Below are 21847 nucleotides of genomic sequence, written 5' to 3'. Positions count from 1 at the left end.
AGACAATGTTGAGATTTAGTAATTAAATATTTGGCTTCTGAAGGATCTTGAATATCTTCACGGGCTCCGTTCATGCTGCTGTTTCCAGAAAAAGCACCAAGAGTGTGAAATTGCTGCCATAATAAGAAATCATATGAAACTGGATGAACAAAGAAAAACTTTTTCATTCAGAAATTAATGTACGGCATTTTGCACAGGAATTCATTTACTCCAATGTGTTATTAGGCACTACCTTCCAAGCTCAGAAAGTATTACTATCTCAATGATCAGCTTGTGCCAAAGCCTCAAGTAGTTGGCATAGATGCACAGTAAAGAAGAGATGCTCAAATTTTATGCAAAGCCTATCGCAATTGTTTCATTAACAAAGCAAAAGGGAAGTAAATGTTCAACTTTATGAAATGCTGACCGTCAAAGATTCTCATCTCTAAGATTACCTCAAATATCACCTGTAAAACAGCATAAATAGACCTATCCACCTAAATCTAGTTAGTTAAGTATTTGGTGTATAAGAGCCCAATGATAAACAAGTAACAACTAGAAGAATAAAAAATAGAGAAAAGACCATTATCGTAATAGCCCTAAACTGGCCTTTGTCCTCCTCTTATCCAGTGTGCAATCAAATATTCTAAGCAGTATCCCATGTGGAACGCAAAGGAACAAGAGAGCAAAGAACACTGATGAAAGAGATCAAATGGTATGCAGGTGTGAGGGAAAGGTGGGAATAGATAGCAGCCAATATATGCGCCACTGTGGCTAGAATTCAGATAGCCAAAAAGCAAATAAATTAAACCAAAAAACGTAAATGAGAAAAAAAAAACTTTGGAGAGGAGATAATCACATCTGTCTATACAATAAAAAAGCTTCCATCACAAGAATACACGTCTCACCCTGCATTTGTTTAAATCATTGAAAAGGCGTTAAGTAATATCGACAAATTCAAATGAACTTCAGAAGATTAATTTTTAATGAGACAATATGTTTTTGATTGCACCAGCTTAATTTGACTAGAGCCAAGGACAGATTTGAAATGCATCAATTTGCTATTAATTTGCACGACTTTATACATCCAGAACAAGAAGCAAGAAAAGCAACTTACATTTCACTAAACATCATCAGCGGTGCCAGAAAGCCATTGCCAGACACCCCCAGATCTCTGTTTCTGTACTACAACCATCTCCTGATCTACTTGAGATTTCTGATGACGTAGCATATCGATCTCATGTTCTAAAGAACTAAATGACTCCAGGCTTTTCTGCATTTCAGCAATATGTGTCTACAATGACAGACAATTTTAACATAAAAACCATGTATTTAAAGCATACTTCTGTCATCAGATAAAGGCCTGGATGATTAGAGAGAAAAACAAAACTAAATACCTCCAAGTTTAGACATCGTGCACTTTCAGCTGTAAGTTGATTTTGCACCGATTGAAGTTCCTTGAGAAAAACACGAAAAAAGACAAAAACTTAGAACAACACAAGTACCAATACAATTTACTAAATTCCAATTGAAATTTTACCTTCAATAATTCAGTATGGGTAGTATTCATCTCATCAATCTTGGTCTGTAGCCTTGAATTCTCATCTCTTGCTTGCATTATCCTCGATTCTAATAACTTGTTTTCTGCTTTAAGAGTATCAGTATCAATAGCACTAAGCTTCTGAACATTCTCAATTTCATTGCTTTTGACATCTGGATTGACTGAATTTCTCATAGCTATGTTTTTCTCATCAGTTGCAGTGATTATAGCATATGCAGCAGTTACAGAAGCGGCAGCCGCTGCAGCTGCTGGTGATTGAAGAAGTCGTCGTTGCAATGGCTCTTTAGGTTTAATTTTTAGAACAAATATCTATGGAGAAAGCCATACATTAAACAAGGAGAAATAGAGATAGTATGTAAACAGCACTGCAAGTCAATAGTTTGCTCGCCTGAATTATGATACAAAAAATGCTAGAGAACGAGTGGAGTTACATTAAACAAGGAGAAATATAGATAGTATGTAAACAGCACTGCAAGTCAATAGTTTGCTCACCCGAATTACGATACAAAAAATGCTAGAGAAAGAGTGGAGTTGTTAAATTATAAAGACAAAACTTTTAAAAGGACTATTGGTGTTACTCAGCTACATATTTTTTATGTTATTCCAGCCATAGCTATCAGTTAGCTTACCTCATTGTTATATTTCCCATTGTAACCACCAAAGGCAATGATGAACTTTTCACCATCCAGCACTGCTGAGCATAGAGTAAGACCCTGTCAAGACCAAAGATCTAAATCAAAAGTATCACTTTTTGGCTTTTAGGATAGAATGATTCATCGTACAAATAATTCAAACATTTTAAACAAGTCGCTATATATATCAAATGCTCTACCATAAAGAAAGTAAGACAGGATGCATAAAAACAGAATGACAAATTACACTGGAATAAACTAATCCATTTTAAAATGCATTAAATCTAAATATTTTAGTCCAAAGGACCCTATATTAAAGGTTAGTATTGACAAATTTTCATCAGTTTTCTACAATCCTTTGTAAAGACTATATCCCATTCGTTCATTAAGATCCACCCCATCTCTATAAATAGAGAGGTCCTTGTAACTAATTTGGAGCAAGTACGAAGTTCCAAAAGATGAGGTAGAGTAGCATTGACAGAATTGAATGGAGTATAGAGTGATAAGAGTCATGTGGCATCCTAGTTGGGATAAATACTGTTGACAATGATGAGATGGCATGATGACAAAAAAACTTTATATCGTATCAGCAAAAAAAAAAAAGAATATCAATGAGATGCCCAAAAGAGAATCATGTGAATAAATAAAACAAAAAGTACTTTTATCCTTCCTTCCAAAATAATTACAATCCAGGTTTTAAAAATTGCTTAAGTACAGTCTGCGACTCTGCTATCTGGTCACCACATAACCCTCATGGATTATGAATTGCATATCCAACTGCATATATGGTCATCATGGAGAAATAACAATAATTGAATTTAGATCAATTAAAAAGTCCACATAAATAGTTTACACTTAGCACACAATAACATTTTCTTTTCAAAATTTAAAAAAGACTTTATACATATCACATCTTTTTTAGTCAAAGGATCTCATTCTTAATGTTTTTGATGTTCTTTTATGTTTTGATTAAATTAAAGGCAAACTAAATAAAATCCCTTTAGGCTACTCTATTCTTAGAGACATCAATCTAGGTTGAACTATATATAGCTCAGCAATTAAAAAATAAGAAAATGTGACAACACATACATATGCTGCTAAATTTGCAACTTCATGATACACTTTTTAAAACAGTAATTATAATATAGCTCCATTTCATCTTCTGAAATTAACAATATCAAGAAGGCACATAAAAGAACAGATTTTAGATACTGACCTCACTAGCAAGTGGATCACGTTTCCCTACATTTGTGGTGATCAACCACACAAGCTTGGATATATTCAAGGCAACAGTTTCAGTGGCTCCTGTAATAAATTCATGTATTCAGATCATACTGTTAAGTCCAAACAAGTAGTCAATAAGAAAGCCTATCCTAGCAGGAAATTAGTAAATAATGATCAGCTAAAGGTTTAAGGTTCATTTACCACTAATATTATCTCCGCCTCCTACTATGTACCAGTTTTCATTTACTAAGGTGCCAGCATGACCACCTCTAGGAGTCACATATGCACCCTGAGTTTGTGGCTGTGACCATTCCATCTGCAATTCAAACTCACCAGTTTAAGGGAGAATAAGCATGAACATGGTTAAATTGGTTAATGCAAATTGCAGATAATCCTTAGTTTATTATCTTAATTGCTTCTGATAAACTTTGTAGAGAAGGTCAAAATTCTTTGTCTACTTCCTTTAAAGTGGCGCAACGGTAAAGTTGTTGCTTTGTGACCTAACGATCATGGGTTCGAATTCTAAAAATAGTCTCTTGCAAAAAGTAGGGCAAGGCTGCGTACAATGGATCGTTCCTCGGAACCCCGCATGGCGGGAGTTTCATGCACCGAACTGCCCTTTTTTAAAGCAAGAATATTTCAAATTGCTCAAGTCTCAATCTATCAATATGTATTGCATATTGCATATGATAATTGCTTAAGCCTCAATCTATCAATATGTATTGCATATTGCATATGGTGCTTCTGAAATAACCAATTGAACAATCATGAAATAGATGACTAAAGTATTTGATTAATAGATGACAGAAATTAAGTTTTCAACTAAACAAGGAAACAATCATTGATATTTTCTGAAAAGATTTCTTCTGCTTATTCAACACTTTTAAAATCTTATCAAACTTTGTCTTTATGCTACAATAGTCAATAAACCATAATGCCTTTGACTAATCTTCTATAAACAACTTTTTCCTACAGTTATGATTTCGTATACGGCATCATATATAATAAAATTTGTAATAAAAACGGATTTAGATCCTTTTTTTCATAAGTTGAGGCATTGGTGTATCTATCGGTGTATGGTGTGATACAATATCAATCCGTGATCATATCTTCCCTCAGATATAGAGAATATAAATAGAGTTATATGGATAATGTAGTTTAACATAACTATATGAAGGTGAGAAACAACTAGTGTTACCTGTACTGAATTAAGGACAACCAAGATGCTCAAAATGACACACACACAGAATAAATTCTGGAACAGTTTCATTCCTAATTCCTATTAGGAAAGACAAATTATAAGATTTTGCTGTCTCATTCAAGAGATAGCCATAGAAACATGTTTCAAAGCTGGAAGATGTTCTCAGAATTGGCGGATATATAATAAATCTGGATTAGTATAATAATTTGCAATCTTGGGATGGGATTGAATGATGAGAAGGTGAAAAGGAGGAAGAAAGTTATGTGAGATGTAGTAGATAAATACTACTTTCAAGACAACTAGTCATGGCTCTTGTCATGTATCAAACTCAAAAACTGGTGTTCTGGGTGAATTAAAGTTAGAAATCCCCTTGTAATGTTCTAAAGTTCCTAATAAGATAAAATGGTCGGTGTATGATTTTGTTCCTATATACCATGTTCCTAGAGTTCTTGAAGAAACTTAAACCATCTCATCAATTTGTAAGATTTCAATTATTAAGTAATCATTGCATGTTTAATTCACAATAACGCTACAATTGTATGTGATAATTATCATACCCTGAATAATACAAGAACATATGGTAGAAAGAGATTTAATCAAAAACACAAAACAAAATAAAACAAAAACTCCACTATCAAAACATAGAGACTGGACAAATGGTCATGGCTTTCAGCCAGAAAAACAAATACTTATGCTTTGTTTACTTGATTGGATGGATTAAAAAACCAAGGAAAATTTTCCGCGGGGAAAACTTTCCTCCGTTTATTTCACGAAAGAGGAAGGATTTTATATCCTTTCCCATGCTTACTTGTTATAAAATAACGGATATATGGATTTATAAATCCATCCGTTGATCCATTTGTGGACATAATTTCATCCTCCCAAAATCAGATGGAACACTTTTCCTTCCTTCCTTGACGCGTCGCAGCCCTCAACACTGGCGCAGGCTGCACTTTGCGGGCATCGGCCTTGCTTAGCCGCCCACCCTACTCGACCTCGCACAACACCTCACTCGGTCGTTCCGGCCTATGGTCTGTCAAAGCTTCTGTTGCTCCCCTTGATCGATATGGAGGAGAGGAAGTGGAAACCAGATGGAAGTAAAAAAGCAAAGGAGCAAGGCAGATTTGGATTCGAGAAAGAAGAGAAGAAGCTTCCCCTATTCTTCTTCCTCAGACTCATGGCAAAGAAGGGAGGGGGGAGTTAACTTACGGCGTCATAGGGCATGAGCATGGCCATTGAGGCGGCCATGAGGCAGTAGAGGACCGTCACAACAGTGACAAAGCCAGAGACGTCGAATGGGATGTCGCACTCTGGGCAACACACCTCTTCCACTATGGTAGGCACAGTGTCGTAGCCAATGTAATTGAGGTAGACCATGGCTGCACAGTTGAACACCCTGGCCACACCATAGGGCATGAACCCTCCAAGGCTCTCCGTCGAGACAACTTCAATCTCGTTCACGAACGAGATGGAGCCATTGGCGGGGACGCAAGTGAGGCCAAGGAATCGGAGGTCAGATTCAGTGTGTACTCCTTGAACAAGTATGTGCAATTGGAGTTCTTGAAGGTGAAGTTATTCATGAGGACAAACTCATCTGTCGCCACTATCAAAGGAGCAGAGGCTAAATTGTGGCCAGAATTTGGAATTGGATGGAAGTAGAGATGGATCCAATGGCGGCCCTCTTGCCGGATGTCGAAATTGTAGGATACCGACGGGTGAAGACGCGAAGAGATTGGTAAATTGGGGGAGGAAGAGCAGAATCGGAGGAGGAAGAGTTGGAGAAAACACCATCGGCAAAGGTTCTTAAAGCGAAGGAGGATTCTTGTGAATCAGGAAGAAAATCTCACCCCGAGCAATGGACGGCCTGCACGACCTCGTCGCACAGCTGCAAGCCATGGGCAGTTGTGCAGGGGCGCCCATGCTGCTAAGCGCAAGGCGGCGACTGCCCATGCGACCTTCCTTTCCTTTCATTCCGCCTTCCATCGGATTCTTTTCCCATCCTTTCTTTTCTTTGTCCTTTCTTTCTCTTCTCCTAGGGATTTATTTCCTTCCTTTCTTTCCTTCCACAATCCACACCTCCGAGTAAACAGAGCATTAATTTCTTGTTGTTTCATGGAACTATACCCAGCTAACACAATTACTGGAGAATGTAATGAATGCAAAGGGTTCATTTAGTACTGTAATTTTAAGTGAATGGAAGAGCGCTTAGAATACTTGCAAGTTGGAGAAGGCTGTGTATATTGGAAGAACAGTTTTGTCACACCATATATGCTCTTCAAGTAATTGCTCAAATCTTCAAGTGTAGAAACTTAGAATGTTTTAAATGTACTTGGTATTACCAACTGTAGCATATTGCTAATATCAATACCAAAAAAAATAAATTTTAATGCTTTCCTTACTCTTTACCAAGGCATACCATGCTAAAAGTAGGTAAGTATTGTCCAAGAAAATTTTCATTCAGGTTTTTGCTAACATAACCTTGGTTCAGCATAGTCGATTATTTAGCCTTTTATCTGCATTTGTATAGTCATAATTATTCCTTACCATGAATTTTGTTTATTTAAAGATTCAGCATACTCTTTTGTCAAGGTTTGAAACATTAAGAAATTATCACATGTGATATATTCCTGTATTTTATTTCCTAACTATATTGAAATGACTAGCTATTCTCGTGCTCCATTTCCAACAATGCAACTGTTTATAACTTCGATTCACCCTCTTTTTCAAGAGTTTCAAGTTTAAAAAGTGAGCATAAGTTAATTATTATTCACATAATAATTAACAAACACAATGCAAGCAAATGATTTTTCATAGTGACTGATGACTAAGTTGAACCAAGGCTACAAAGAAAGTACTTACAGTCCGCAAATCTAGTAAATGTAAATCATTGAAACAGATTGAATGAGATGAACCGCCAAAGATGAGAAGATATTGATCTGCATATACTGCAGCTGAATGATCAAATCTTGGTGCTGGAGATGCATTCCTGTATAAGAAAATAAAATAGTTAAGTAGTCATTAGCATATAATGTTATGATTGACATAGGGAAAATCATACTTGGTTCCAATCTCCTCCCACGTCATTGTAGTCAAATCAAGGGTATGAAGGTCATTTAACAGCTTCCTCTTTCTATCTTCTCCACCAAACATAAAAAGTTTAGAACCAACCAAAGTTGTGGATTGCCCTCCTCTAGCTATCTGTTAAGAGAAAAGAGCCATATTTCTCAAGAATCAGCGACCAAAATAATTTCTTAATTTTGAGAAGAAATTGGGAATTAGGAACATATATCTGGTCCTCTAGTCATCACATAACAACAGAGAATAACTTAGACATCTTAGCAGAAATGTAAATTAGAGATTGGATTCGGGATACAAAGATTAGCAATTACCGGAATTTTACCATAGGTCGCAACGAATGAACAGATGTTAGTTTCTAGATCAATGGACCAAACTGCAATTCAAGAATTAGAAATTAACATTAGGGGAAAAAAACTGTGAATATCAGTCATCAAACAAAAATACAACGAAATAAATAGACCTGCAGATTAAAATTTGTCACCATGGAATCACATGTTATAAAATGTTGCAAAACTTATATTACATGTTAGTTTTGATAATGGATTTGTCTTCTTTATTTTGTAGTGTCAAATCTGCCTCATTTATTTCACACACCTGATTTAGTTGAGCTACATAATATGCTCGACTTGGGTAGTGCACTCAACACATTCAGTCATCAAGTAACATAGTTTATCAGATCTAATCAGCCCGACGAAGTCGACTGCAGACTTTCTGCCCAACTTTAACTAGTCCACTTAGCTCACCAAGCATGACAAGCTTGCCTAGCCTGAAAAAGTTCGCTCTACCTGCTTGGCTCAACTAGTTCACAAGCTCTATTAGCATGACTAACTCAATCAGTTTGAATGAATCACCCAACTCAACTGGACCACACAGCTTAACTTTTAGTGTTGAAATGATAATTTGTTAATAAGTATTATATTTTATAGTGGTGGAATGAAACTTTTCCCCTTGCTCTCTTGAAGTATAGAATGGATCATTCCACCTCAAAGTCCATCCAATCATTGGAAATGGAATCAAATTAGGAAAGAACCATTCTGATTTCATTTCATTTGTGTGTACCACCTTCAATCTGATCAATCAAGTTAACAATTGAATTTTTAAACAATTGAAGTTCATTTATTAACTAAACAAGTTACTGGTATTTGGTAAGTTTTCAACAAGTTAAACAAAAAATGTTTTCATAACTTAAGCAACCATAAACTGTAAAAGAAGTTAGTAGGTCATGCACTCTACTTGTCACATAATCCAACAATTCCTTTGTAAATCCAGCAACAACTAGAAGCTTGTTTTCCCAGTTCACCTGTTAAAATGCACAACATCAAAATCTTAACCAGTGGAAAGAAGAACCAGATACATGAATTTTTCTGTTTCACAATTTGCAAAACTTACCAAGCTGTGGCCTGCCACTGCAGGGAAGCCCTTTTCTTGATCAACTGTGTCCAACCTGGAACCATCTTTGTCTACCTCAAGTCTTAAAGTAGACCATCTCAATGTCCTAAAATCAAATACCTGTAAAATCCATCATAACTAGTTGCCTGAATCTTGTAGTTTGCATCACTGAAGAAAGATCAATGTTTATCACCTGAACATCTGACAAATATCTGCCATTACGACTTCCACCAACTACATAGAGTCTTTCATTGACAAATTCTGCTGCATGCTACAATGATTAGGAGAAAAAGGTTACAAGTTAACGAAGTAACAACAATAAAAATACATTCCTAAAAATAAATATTTATCACATGATATATGCAAAGTTTATTCCCAATGCATAGCATCCCCAATTTAGAGTAGAGGAGTTTTTAGTAGGAGAGAAACAGATACAAACTAAAACCAGACAATGCATATGCAATCAAATTCAAGCATAATACCATGGCAATTAGTACCCCTAGCTGCAGACAGTGAAAGGCAGAGGCATATCTACCTTATATCGTGCTGATGGGCACCAGCCCGAGGTTGAAAGTGCAAACCATTTATCATAAGGGGATGATGCTAAAATAGCTGTCACATCCATAGTTCCACTCAAGTCTGAGACTTCCATACCAATGCCTAAACAATATGAAGAATTACAAGTGTACTCAGGAAAGACATGAATCAACAATTAAAGAATAATGAATATACGATGGTATCTGTTTATAAACAAAAATAACCCAAGTTTCCAAATGTTAATCCAATTTTTGAATTTTAAAAAAAATGAATAAGTTTTTAAAGAGCAACTTGCATAAAGAAAACAAATGAAGATGGCATAGCCAAATGTTAAAAGGAGTATGGGCACCAATTTTTCCAAATTGAAAATTGGCGTAATTTCCCCAAAAAATAGCCTGCAAGGATTGTCAATTTAACATACATAACAGGTATATCAGCTGAACCATTAAAGACAAAGTTAGACAATTGATCAGTGCCTAGACCGTCAAAAAGTAGCACGAACAGAGAATGCTACACGAATTCCTGATTCAGTTTAACGTTTCCGTATACGAAAACAAAGAGCAGGCTTCATATTCGAGTATAAAGTTATCATCCTTTCAACTAATCGACCTAACCAAGGTCATCAGTTAGGCAAACAAAAACCAAGATCTTATATACTGCGAGTTCATTTCTTTTATTTAGCACCAAAATTATCAGTTCCTGGAGCGAAGATTCGTAACGGTGACACGAGGATCGGGCTAATGATGCACGAAGAATGGCAGGGAACTTTACTTCAATTTTCAGCAGATCTGTATTTTGCGGCTTAATCCGCGATGAGGAGGCAGTGAAGGGACTCAGAGAAGCACCTGTCGCAGTCGATCCGGTGGGAAAACAAAGAGATCTGATGTCCGAACTCTCTGTTCCTCTTACCCTTCGTCTTCCGTGGGAGATCCGGTCGTCGTCAACGTATGCGATCCCGAGCGACGACCCCTTCGGCAGTTTGAAACGAACGCCAGCATCACCATTATGGATCGCACGGCTTAAACCCATCGACACGGTTTGGTTTGAAGCCTGTTTCAAAACAACCGCATCAAGTGGTTCGAGCCGAGATTTTCGAACCGAATAGACATGGGTTAATTCCCAATTAGTCCCTTACGTTTTTGACTCATCCCGATTTCATGCCTTATTTTTCATCCCTTTGGTCTTCTAATTGTTGAACGCTTTTTAAAATTAATCTTTCCGTTCAAATCTATGTTAAAATTGATAGGAAAACTTGTTTAATCTGTGAAAATGATCTATTAAATGAGTTATTTTTATTGTTGACTTATTCAACCAATTTGTATTGACTTAGAAATCACAATTAAAGATTTACATTCATAGTTTCTTCCCCAATTATTCATCAATATAAGAAGATAGTGTCTTCTTGTTATTGTTGTCATTCTTTCTCCTCACTATTTCGATTTCACCCTCCAATAGGTCTCACCACTATTTTCTCTTTGTTATTTTAATTTTAACTTATCATTTATCTGTCACATGTACAACTACGTAAGTACAGTTGAATCAAAAACACTCCTTTGATTTGTGCTCATGGAGGTGACTCTGTTGAGCCTTCGCTAACATGGTACATACCTTGTCATAAAAGTAAATCATAGACCAAAATATATATTAAGATATAGGTATGAAACTCGATTCACATGTACAAAACCAGCAAGAACAAAGTAAAAATTATCACTAAAAAACTAAATTAATCTCATCCGGAAGCTGAGTAGATGAGAGGCCCGTGAGGAGGTCAGACTCAACAAGGGTCTTCCCTAACATGGTACCTACCCTGTCATAAAAGTAAATTAGAGACCAAAACATGTATCAAGATATAGGAATGAAACTCGATTCATATATACAAAATCAGCAAGAACAATGTAAAAAATATCATTAAAAAAATAAATTGATCCTATCTAAAAGCTAAGTAGATGAGGGGGCAAGAATGTTGATGGAGGAAGGGTCAAGAGTCAGAAGCTGCAAGTCTGCGCACACCACAAAGAAAGCAAACAAGAACATTAGAGCGAGTACCAGGGCTGGCGTAGGCACTCAGATGCTCAAGTTAGAATAGATTGAAAACAGGAAAGAAGATGAATAGTAGTATTGATGTATCTGCGTGTGCGCGCATACTTGGCCAATGAAGAGGCCCCCCCTTTTTATACTGTCTTTCATAACCTCTACAATAATGAGGTGTTAGAGAATGTCTGGTGTCAGAATATGTCAAGTGGTAGATGATGAACAAAAGTTTTCTCCTAGGCAAAGGAAAGTTCCATTGCGGGTATATGTCAAAGTAGTAGAATATTATCTGATGAGTAGTCGTTGTTCTTTGATAGGTGGTTATGATTCTCTGACAATGTTGTCTCCTAGAGAAGTCTGATCGACTTGGAGACGACCGGATTTAGGTTGGGAGTCATGTCCATGTGAGATGGGGAGATGAGCCATGGTGGTCTGACCGACTCTAGGGTTGGTCGGTTGTATGCTGGGAGTCATGCCCATAAAGAGTGGGAAGCTGAGCTCCGGAGGTCCAACCGGATCTAGAGTCGATTGACTAAGGCTAGGATGCATGCCCATAATAAGTGGGGAACTAAGCCCGGATGTCCGATTGGCTCTGAGGGTGATCGGATTTATATTGGGAGTTATGCCCATAAGAAGTGAGGAACTGAGCTTGGACATCCGACCGGCTTTGGGGTCGATCAGGTTTATGCTAGGAGTCATGCCCATGAGAAGTGGGGAGTTGAGCATCGGATGTTGATCGACTCTAGGGCAGACCGGATTTATGCTGGGAGTCATGCCTATGAGAAATGGAGAACTGAGCTCGAATGTCTAACTAACTCTGGGCCAGACCTTATGCTGGGAGTCATACCCATGAGAAGTGGGAAACTAAACCTGGATGTCTGACCAGCTCTGGGTTGAACGAGTTTATACTTGAAATCATGCCCATGAGAGGTGGGAAGTTGATCTTGGATATCCGACCGACTATGAGGCTGACTTGGTTTATGCTGGGAGTCATACCCATGAAAAGTAGGGAGCTGAGCCCCATAGGTCTGACCGACTCTGGGGCCCACATTGGAAGAGTGGTTGGGTGGTCGGTGTTGGTGTAGTTAGCATCAATAGTCAAACTCAGGTTTTGTTAAATAGCAAATGAATTAAAGTTAGTGTAAGTACCCCAACATAGTTTTGATATGGTCAACCAAGTTCAGTTAGGTCCTGTTGTATTTGATCCTTGTGTCTAAGTGTGCAGGAGCTTAGGTACATAAGAAGTCAAGAGGAAGACGCAACTAGAGAGAATGATGGCACGAGAAAGGAGTCGACAGATTTGGTATATCCAAGGATGAAATGCTGTGGAAGAGTACACCGGTGGACGAGAAGGACGTGTGTGGTGTTCGAGGGACGAGAAGTCGGGAAGGAAACCTACTCAAGGAGAAGGTCGGAGTTGGGTTCGGGTGAGGTCAACTCTGGTTAGCCAGAGAATCACTTACGCGAAGAGATCAACTTTGAGCTGAGTTGCCTTGTGCAAGGCACCTTCCAAGGCTGGAAGGCACTTTCGATGAACAGTACGAAGACACTTTCTAACCTTTGAAGGTACTTTCGCTAGCCGTTAGCCAAGGATAAAGTTTTATCCTCGATGGATAAACTCTATCAGATGGAAGGTGCCTTGGACCTCTTTGGAGGCGCCTTCAACCTACGGATAACTTTTTTCAGAGGCTATAAAAAGACCCCTGAACCTAGGAAATAGGCAACAACTCTTGTATTTATTTCCTAGCAACTTTTTGAGAATTCAACAAGTATAAGAGGCTTCTCTGCCTTCAAAGAAGGAGATTTTTAGTGCTTCTTTTATCTTGGATTAACAACCACTTAGGTTGTAACCAAGTAATTTTTTTACCTTATCTTTTTAGTTGTTGATTTAATTTAGTATAATTGTGCTTTTAATTAGAGTTGAAAGATCGAGAAAGGTCAATTTTATTTTATAAACAATTCTGTTGGTGCGGTTAGCACTAACGGTCTAACTCAAGTTTTGATGAATAATAAAATAGATTAAATTAGTTTCATTGTTATCTAACTCTCTGAACGAGTGTGCAGGAGAAACACATATAGGTCGACGGGCTGACCTGATGTCTGGCATGAAGCCTAGCTAGGTCGACGGGCTGACCGGATAGCTGGCATGAAGTCCAAACGGGTCGATGGGTTGACCGGACGTTTGGCACGAAGTCCAGCTAGGTCGACGGGCTGACCGGATAGTTGGCACGAAGCCCAGACGGGTCAAAGGGCTGACTGAACGTTTGGCAGGTAAGTAAAGGTAAGTCACTAGAGGGGAATGACTGTGAGGACGCGTTCCCGGGAAGGGAACATTAGGCGTCGATCCGATTTGGATCCATTTCGGATATCTAAGTCGAGATCGTGACTAGATTCTGGTCTCGAGAAGACGAAATCTAATTACTATCCTGTTTTATTATAAACTATGCTAACACTCTGTGTTGCAGGAAATATAATTTACATTGCCTCGGACTAACATTTTCTTGCAGGAAGGAGAATGCTGGAAAACAAGGATCCAGGTGCCCGGAGGTAATTTTTATCCACAACGTCACTTCACCACGTGGAGATCCCTAGTTGGCTCGGCTACGTCATATTCATGGCGCCCGAAGGGATTCAGGCGCCCCGAACCTCCTATATAAGGAGGGTAAAGGCTGGAGTCACCACACAACAACCAACGATCTGCTCTCCTATGCTCCTGCGACTCCACGACCTACAGAGTACTTTTTCATTTTCTTATTTACATTGTCGATATTATTCTTTTTTATTAGCATTCCTGTAACTCAATTTGTAATCAATATTTCGAATTGCTAGTAGATTGTCCAACGAAAGCACTCAACGAGTGCGAGCCTTGTAGTAGGAGTCGTCGAAAGCTCCGAACCAAGTAAAAGATACTTGTGTTAGCGTTGCTCTCTCTTTTCGCTTTTCTTATTCCGTTGCGTGCTTACTCGCTCAATTTTTTTATCGCTATTCACCCCCCTTAGCGAAACTCATCGATCCAACAAGTGGTATCAGAGCAGGTACCGCTCTAATTTGGTGCAACCACCAATCAAATATGGGTGAAATTATTTTCTTTTTTTTTGTTCATTTTTTTCAGATTTTAGTTTTGCGTCATCTTCCAAACTGGTATCGTTACATTTTTGGAATCTTTTTTCGCAATTAATCTGAATTGGTGCAACACCAATTCAGTTTTAGCTTTTTTTTTCATTTTATTCCGCACTACTAATCCAACACCTAGTCTTGGGACCTTTTTGTCTATTTGTTTACTTGTGTGCGAGTTAAAAAATGTCTCAAGTTGAGGGGTTCAGCACAGTACGTCCTCCCCTATTCAACGGGTATGATTTCCCATACTGGAAGAAGCGAATGGAGGTCTACCTGAAGATGGATTTCGACCAATGGTTTAGTGTCACTAGAGGCTATAAGGTGCCGGTCGACAACTGATGTGCGTAAATATTATTATAGTTTATGCGTGTTTTTACGCACATTCACTTGCTTCATACGTACATATTCTTTGTACGATCGCCTTTTTTATCATGTACTCATCATATATACTCTTTTGCACGGATATCTGCTCTTTGTTTGGTTTTGTGTTGACAGGGGCAACTTTCGAAGCGAAAACAACGATTGTCAACGCACCGGAGTGAGCCAGAGAACCTTGCATGGTCGTGTGGCCAAACAGGAGAGGAGAAGTGCACGGCTGTGCAACCCTTACATAGTTGTGCGGCCAACCCAGAGGCAGATCAGAGTATGGTCGTGCAACCCTGCACGGCCGTGCCTCACAGCCAGCAGCCAAGCAGCACACGGTCGTGCAACCCTGCACGACTGTGTCCCCAGAGTCGAGCCCTAGGTTCACACGGCCGTGCCAATTGGCACGACCGTGCAGCGCACCCAGAGCCAAGAAAGGGCACGGCTGTGCCATCCTTGCACGGCTGTGCCGCCGCGCCGCACCCTAACCTATAAAAGGGGTTTTAACCCTTTTTCCTAAGGGGGAGAGCCGGGAAGCGAGCCGTCAACAGGAGAATCACTCTGGTGCCGTTCCACGCCATCCAGGACATCGGTCCAGCAATCTTTCATCACCACATCAACTCCAAAAGCAAAGAATTGGATTCGAAGATCACTCATCGTCGTTGGATAAGCATACTTCCTCTTTCTCTCTTCGTGTTTGAGAATTTGCATGTTTGAATACATTATGTTTTTGGGTTTTTCTCCGGCGTCTATGGAGTAGAGTCCTTGTTCTAGGATGAGGGAGTAATTGTGGATTGATTTTGATGTAAGACTCATATTATGCTTATATTCATTGGATGATTTCGCTTGCTTTGTTTCAACTACTCGATCTCTATGTTGTGTTAATTGATTGTGTAGGAATTGCCAACCTCATAGAGGGAATACCTTAGATTGTACACCCGAGGGGATCTAGTGACAGGGGTAACCCGTTCACGGACATCTAGGGTACTTCCTTGAAAGGAGAGACGACTCCTCCACAAGGAAGTAAGAGACCAAACTAAGCTCCTTAATTCTATCTTTGATAACATCAATTAGAGTTGTGTCCTTGTGATCTACCGAGGCACCCTAGTGACAGGGGTTAACCGTAACAGGATTTCATAAGGATCATCTTTGTTTGGTGCTTAAGGATAGTTGTTTTAGCTTCCGGCGAATGCATGCTGATGGACAATGAGTACAGGATAGTATGTGATACATCAATACCACCACAATGAAACCGAACTCCTAGAACTCTTCATTAACCAGGTTGATTTCTTTTCGTTGCTAGTTCTCGTTTTCGCTTTCTAATATCTTTTCTTAGATTACTTACAACCATCGATAGTTTAGCTAATTCTAAGTGTGTCATCACTAGTACTTATAACCAATTCTCGTGGGATCGATAATCTTTATTACTAACGACGAATCCCTGCACTTACGAAAGCGTAACAACAACTCCAAAATTCCACTGGAACCAGAATAGTGGACTCCGGACATGAAGAAAAAAGCGTCAATAGACTTCAAAGCACTCGACACGCTGCAATGCGGACTGACGAAGGAAGAACTGAACCGAGTAGGACCGCATCAAAACGCTAAAGAGTTATGGGATAAACTGATCGAACTCCACGAAGGAACAAGCGACGCTAAGGTAACGAAACACGACCTTCTTTTAAACAGATTATTTAATATTAAAATGCAGGAAGGAGAAACGGCGAGTTAGCTTCATGCGAGGATCAAAGACATCCTCAACGGACTCCGCGCGTTAGGACATCAAATAGAGAATCGCGATCTAATCAGGTATGTGTTAAACATTTTTCCGCGTAATAATTTGTGAGCATCTATCGTAGATGCCTACAAAATTTCAAAAAATTTATCTAAGTTAAAGTTAGATGAATCATTTTGTGAATTAGAACTACATAAGCAAATTAACGTTGGGACTGAGAAAGGTATTGTCTTATTTGCAGGTTCCTCCAAAGAAAGAACAAAGACCAAGCCTGAGGTTGAAGATGAGTCTGACCAAGATTCTGAAGACGAAGGGTACCTAGTGAACCTGGTAAGGAAGATGTTCACCAGAAGAAAGAAAGGCTTCAGCAAGAAGGACCTACAAAAGATCAACTACCCAAACGAACCGAGAAACGTGACCTACTTCGGATGCAACAAGAAGGGACACTACAAGAACGAGTGCCCAAGGTTGAAGAGCGACAAGATAAAGACATCCAAGAAGAAGACTCTTAAAGCAACCTGGGACGACTCTTCATCGGAAGAATCGGAGGCCGAAGACCAGAAGCACCAGAGTCACCTCGCATTTATGGCCCTCGAAGCAGAGTCGGAGGACAAATCAGAAGACGGGTCCGAACCCGAATCGAGCCACCAGTCCATACTAGTTTCCGAAGGTCCTGAAGAGGTAAACTTTAATTTGAATAGAAAATTCTTTAAAATTATTGCATGTCTAAATAGGAAATTAATTACAATATAAAATGAAAACAAATTGCTCCTTGAAGAGAATCAAAATCCCAAGGAACAAATCAAAAATCCAAATCCATCTCAAGACCTAACACTTGAGGAGGAAATTTATCACTAAAAATAGAAATTAATAAATTAAAAGATCTCTTAGAAAAAATTACAACAAGATCTAAGAATTTAGATATAATTTTAAATAATCAAAAAGTAATTTACAACAAAATCGGACTTGACTATAAGTCAAGTTCAAATAAAACATTTAAATCATTAATAACCCAACACATACAATCAAGTAAAGCTTGGGTTCTGAAAGCGTGCCTAACCACGCAAGTAGGACTTAACCAATACTACATATCCAAAGAAAAAATATATTATATAAAATCAAATAAGTCAAATCAAAAACCAAAATACAAACCTAGACCAACAAATTCAAAAACTAAATATTGTAAAACCCACCAAAATTTAGAATATCATCAAGTCAATTATAATTATAAAAGTAACAGACATAAACCAAAAACAAAAATTCAAAAATAAAGGCCAATTATTCAGGGGGAGGTTCCAAAATAGCTGGCATCTCTGAAACTAACCTACCCGACAGTGTAACCCAAATTAACCTACCCGGCAGGGTAAGTAGGACTAGTTAGAAAGAGATCAAGTTTAACTTGACCTATGGTACTGGTGAAATTTTGGATGATAGTACATTGGGGAAGCTCAATCTATGCATGTCTAGGAAGATATGGCTTCGACCTGGTGCATTTGGCTAAGTGAAACTAACCGAAACTACCCTTTATGGATCCTAACCAGTTAGACCAAGGTTTTGTATTAAGTTCAATGGATAGGACTATTTGAAAAACCTTGAATGCATGGTTACTCTAATGATGTCCAAGTGACTCACTATAGCCCAGAAATTTATCCGAAGAATGCCTATTTGTTAAGCCTAAAGCTAAACCTGAATCTAATACATAGTTAAACCAAACCCTAAAACTGAACATAACTTATCTCACAAAATTATAGGATTCCCTGATTGAAAATCTAGATCGGGTGAGATGACTAAGGACTAAACATTAAATTAAATTAAATTAAATTAAATTATTTTTAAAAATCATTTTAAAAATTCTTTCAAAAATTTTAAAAATCATTTTAAAAATTCTTTCAAAAACTTTAAAAAATTATTTTAAAAATTCTTTTAAAAACTTTTAAAAATTCTTTTAAAAAACTTTAAAAATTTATTTTAAAATTTCTTTCAAAATCTTTAAAAAATTATTTTAAAACATCTTAAAAACTTTAAATTTTATTTTAAAAACTCTTTTGAAAACCTTAAAAATAATATTAATAATAATAATTATTATTATTATTTTATGATTAGTCTTACCTAAACAAAATTGGAATCAAAACATAGGCTAACCTTCAACCCCTACTTATTGTAGGAAACAAAGTGGATCTTGGACAGTGGTTGCTCCAAACACATAACTGGGGATCACACCAAATTCACACAACTTACCTACAAAAGTTTAGAAACAGTTGTCTTTGGAAACAATGGCAAACTCAAGGTAATTGGTATAGGTAATATTGAGCTTAAAATTGACTTCATTATTACAAATGTTCTACTTGTTGAAAATTTTAAGTATAATCTCCTTAGTATAAGTCAATTGTGTGACACTAGGTATAAGGTTAGGTTTTTATCTTCAGAATGCATAATCAAACACCTAGATAATCCTAAGATAAGTCTAAAAGGATTTAGAAAAAATAGCATCTATGCAATTAACTTAACCACTTCTTCAATTAAGTGTTATTTAACACAAAAAGAAGAAACTTGGTTATGACATAGAAGAATGTCACACACAAATTTCAGAAATATAAGTAAATTAAATGGATTAGTTAGAGGTTTATCAAAATTACCTAACTTAGACTCAACAATATGTAATGTTTGTCAACAAGGTAAAAAAAAAAAATCTACTCACAAACCAACTAATCAAACTCAAACCAACTCAATACTAGAACTTCTACACTTAGACTTATTTGACTCTCATGGGGTCAAATCAATAAATGGCAGTTTATATTGCCTAGTAATAATAGACAACTATTCTAGGTTCACTTGGGTAAAATTCTTAAAAAATAAAGATGAAACTTTTGAAATTTTTACAAACTTTTGCAAACAAGTTGAAAATGAAAAAGACCTTAAAATTAAAAGAATTAGGAGTGACATTGGGAGAGAATTTAAAAATCATAACTTTAATAAATTTTGTCTTGAAAATGGATATCATCACAAATTTTCGTGTCCTAAAACTCCCCAACAAAATGTAATAGTAGAAAAAAAAATAGAACTTTACTTGCAGCCTCTAGAACTATGCTGAATGAATATAATCTACCCAAATACTTTTGGGCAGAAGCTGTCAGTACAGCCTGCTATGTGCAAAATAGAACAACACTAAATAAAACACATAACAAAACTTTTTTCGAAATATATTATAATAAGTAACCCAATATAAAATATTTTAAAGTATTTGGGTGTCCAGCCTTTATCTTAAACACAAGAAAACACTTAGGAAAATTCACCTCTAAAGTAGAAGATGTAATCTTTGTAGGATACTCCTTAAACAGTAGGGGGTACAGAATATATAATAAGATTACATTAAGAATTAAAGAAACTACTAATGTAAAATTTGAGGAATCCAAACAAAACCTAGAACAAACTCAACCTCAACCAATTGAATTTATTCAAGAAAATAGTAATCAAGAAGGAACCAATGATCACGAAGAGAAGAAGAACCTTTAGAAAATCAACCGCCTAGAACTATAAGAGTCAACCCAAATCATCCAATTGATCAAATAATTGGTGATCTAGACTTAAGGGTACAGATTAGGTCTTCTTTTAGAAACCTAAGTCAAATTTCTCTGATTTCAAAAGCTAAACCCAAAACTGTAGCTGAATCATTACTTGATCCAGACTGGTCATAGCTATGCAAGAGGAACTAGCTCAATTTGAGCATAATGAAGTTTGGGACTTAGTACCTCCACCCAAAAATAAGAAAATAATAGAAACAAAATGGGTGTTTAGAAATAAATTAAGCAAAACTGGGGAAATTACCAGAAATAAAGTTAGGCTAGTTGCTAAGGGGTTTAGTCAAGTTGAATGACTTGACTATGATGAAACTTATGCCTCGGTAGCTAGATAGAGTCCATTAGAATGTTACTCAATTATGCAGCCCATAAAGGGTTCAGACTGTATCAAATAGACGTCAAATCTTTCTAAATGGACTGATAAAAGAAGAAGTCTATGTAGGTCAACCACCTGGATTTGAATGTCTAGAACACCTTGAATATGTCTTTAAATTAAAGAAAGTCTTATACGGACTTAAGCAAGCACCCAAGGCTTGGTATGAAAGGTTAACCTCTTACCTAATATCCAAAGGGTTTAACCAGGGTCAAATTGACCCAACCCTATTCGTTAAATTAATAAAAGAGGGCATATTTATAGCCCAAATCTATGTAGATGAGATAATTTTTGGCTCAACTATTTCAGAATTTTTAGAAGAATTCACAAACTTAATGGAACAAGAATTTGAAATGGGTTTAGTAGGAAAATTAACTTACTTTTTAGGATTGTAAATCAAACAAACAAATGAGGAAAATTATATTTATCAACAAAAATATACCAAAGAATTACTTAAAAAATTCAGGATGAAAAATACTAAAGAAATAAAAATACCTATGGCAGTTAATACTATTCTAGACGACGACCCAAATGGAAAACCAATCGACTTAAAATACTATAGGAGTGTCATAGGTAGCCTACTGTACTTAACTACAAGTCTACCAGATATTTTATTTGCAGTAAGCATGTGTGCTAGATATCAAACTTGTGCTAAAGAATCTCATTTGACTCAAGTTAAAAGAATCTTTAGATACCTTAAAGGAACAACAAATGTAGGAATTTGGTATCCTAAAACTAACAATTTTGAATTAATAGGGTATTCTGACTCAGATTATGTTGGGTGCAAATTAGACCGCAAGAGCACTAGTGGTGGATGTCAACTACTAGGTCCATCACTTGTCAGCTGGTTTAGTAGAAAGCAACACTGTGTTGCTCTGTCTACAACTGAGTCAGAATATATAGCCATAGGAGAATGTGTTGCCCAACTATTATGGATGATGCACACTTTAAAAGACTTTAACTTAAACTTTACAAATGTAAAAGTATTAATTGACAATATTAGCTCAATTAATTTAACAAAAAAATCCTGTGCATCATTCCAGAACCAA

The 21847-nt window shown here is 37.1% G+C and overlaps 1 protein-coding gene across 4 annotated transcripts; it reads right to left on the bottom strand.

Moving 5' to 3' along the window:
• Window positions 1–10666, bottom strand: LOC122031160 (acyl-CoA-binding domain-containing protein 4-like). 4 transcript variants are annotated; one of them, XM_042590272.1, is made up of 15 exons: window positions 10447–10666; window positions 9600–9724; window positions 9258–9335; window positions 9065–9184; window positions 8909–8975; window positions 7987–8048; window positions 7656–7795; window positions 7457–7583; window positions 3598–3712; window positions 3389–3477; window positions 2170–2253; window positions 1520–1849; window positions 1377–1436; window positions 1097–1273; window positions 1–113 (listed from the first exon to the last, which is right to left on the bottom strand). In XM_042590272.1, the coding sequence occupies exons 1-14, from the start codon at window positions 10628–10630 to the stop codon at window positions 1103–1105; spliced, it is 1752 nt and encodes a 583-aa protein (XP_042446206.1). In that variant the 5' UTR covers window positions 10631–10666; the 3' UTR covers window positions 1–113; window positions 1097–1102. The 4 variants fall into 4 exon arrangements, with proteins under 4 accessions (XP_042446206.1, XP_042446205.1, XP_042446207.1 ...); XM_042590271.1 differs by having other exon boundaries at window positions 1–78; XM_042590273.1 differs by having other exon boundaries at window positions 1–75.
• Window positions 10667–21847: the final 11181 nt, after the last annotated feature.

This window comes from Zingiber officinale, chromosome 11A (genome assembly GCF_018446385.1).
Source record: "Zingiber officinale cultivar Zhangliang chromosome 11A, Zo_v1.1, whole genome shotgun sequence".
Lineage (NCBI taxonomy): Eukaryota > Viridiplantae > Streptophyta > Magnoliopsida > Zingiberales > Zingiberaceae > Zingiber > Zingiber officinale.
Note: the sequence above shows the minus strand (reverse complement) of the source record. Positions and strands in the feature narration are given on the sequence as shown.

Coding starts and splice junctions, on each gene's coding strand:
- LOC122031160 (XM_042590272.1), bottom strand. CDS start 10,630: ATGGGTTTAAGCCGTGCGATCCATAATGGTGATGCTGGCGTTCGTTTC. Junction 2,254..3,388: donor GTGATCCACTTGCTAGTGAG/GTCAGTATCTAA, acceptor TGGTCTTGACAG/GGTCTTACTCTATGCTCAGC. Junction 1,437..1,519: donor CCCATACTGAATTATTGAAG/GTAAAATTTCAA, acceptor GTTTTTCTCAAG/GAACTTCAATCGGTGCAAAA.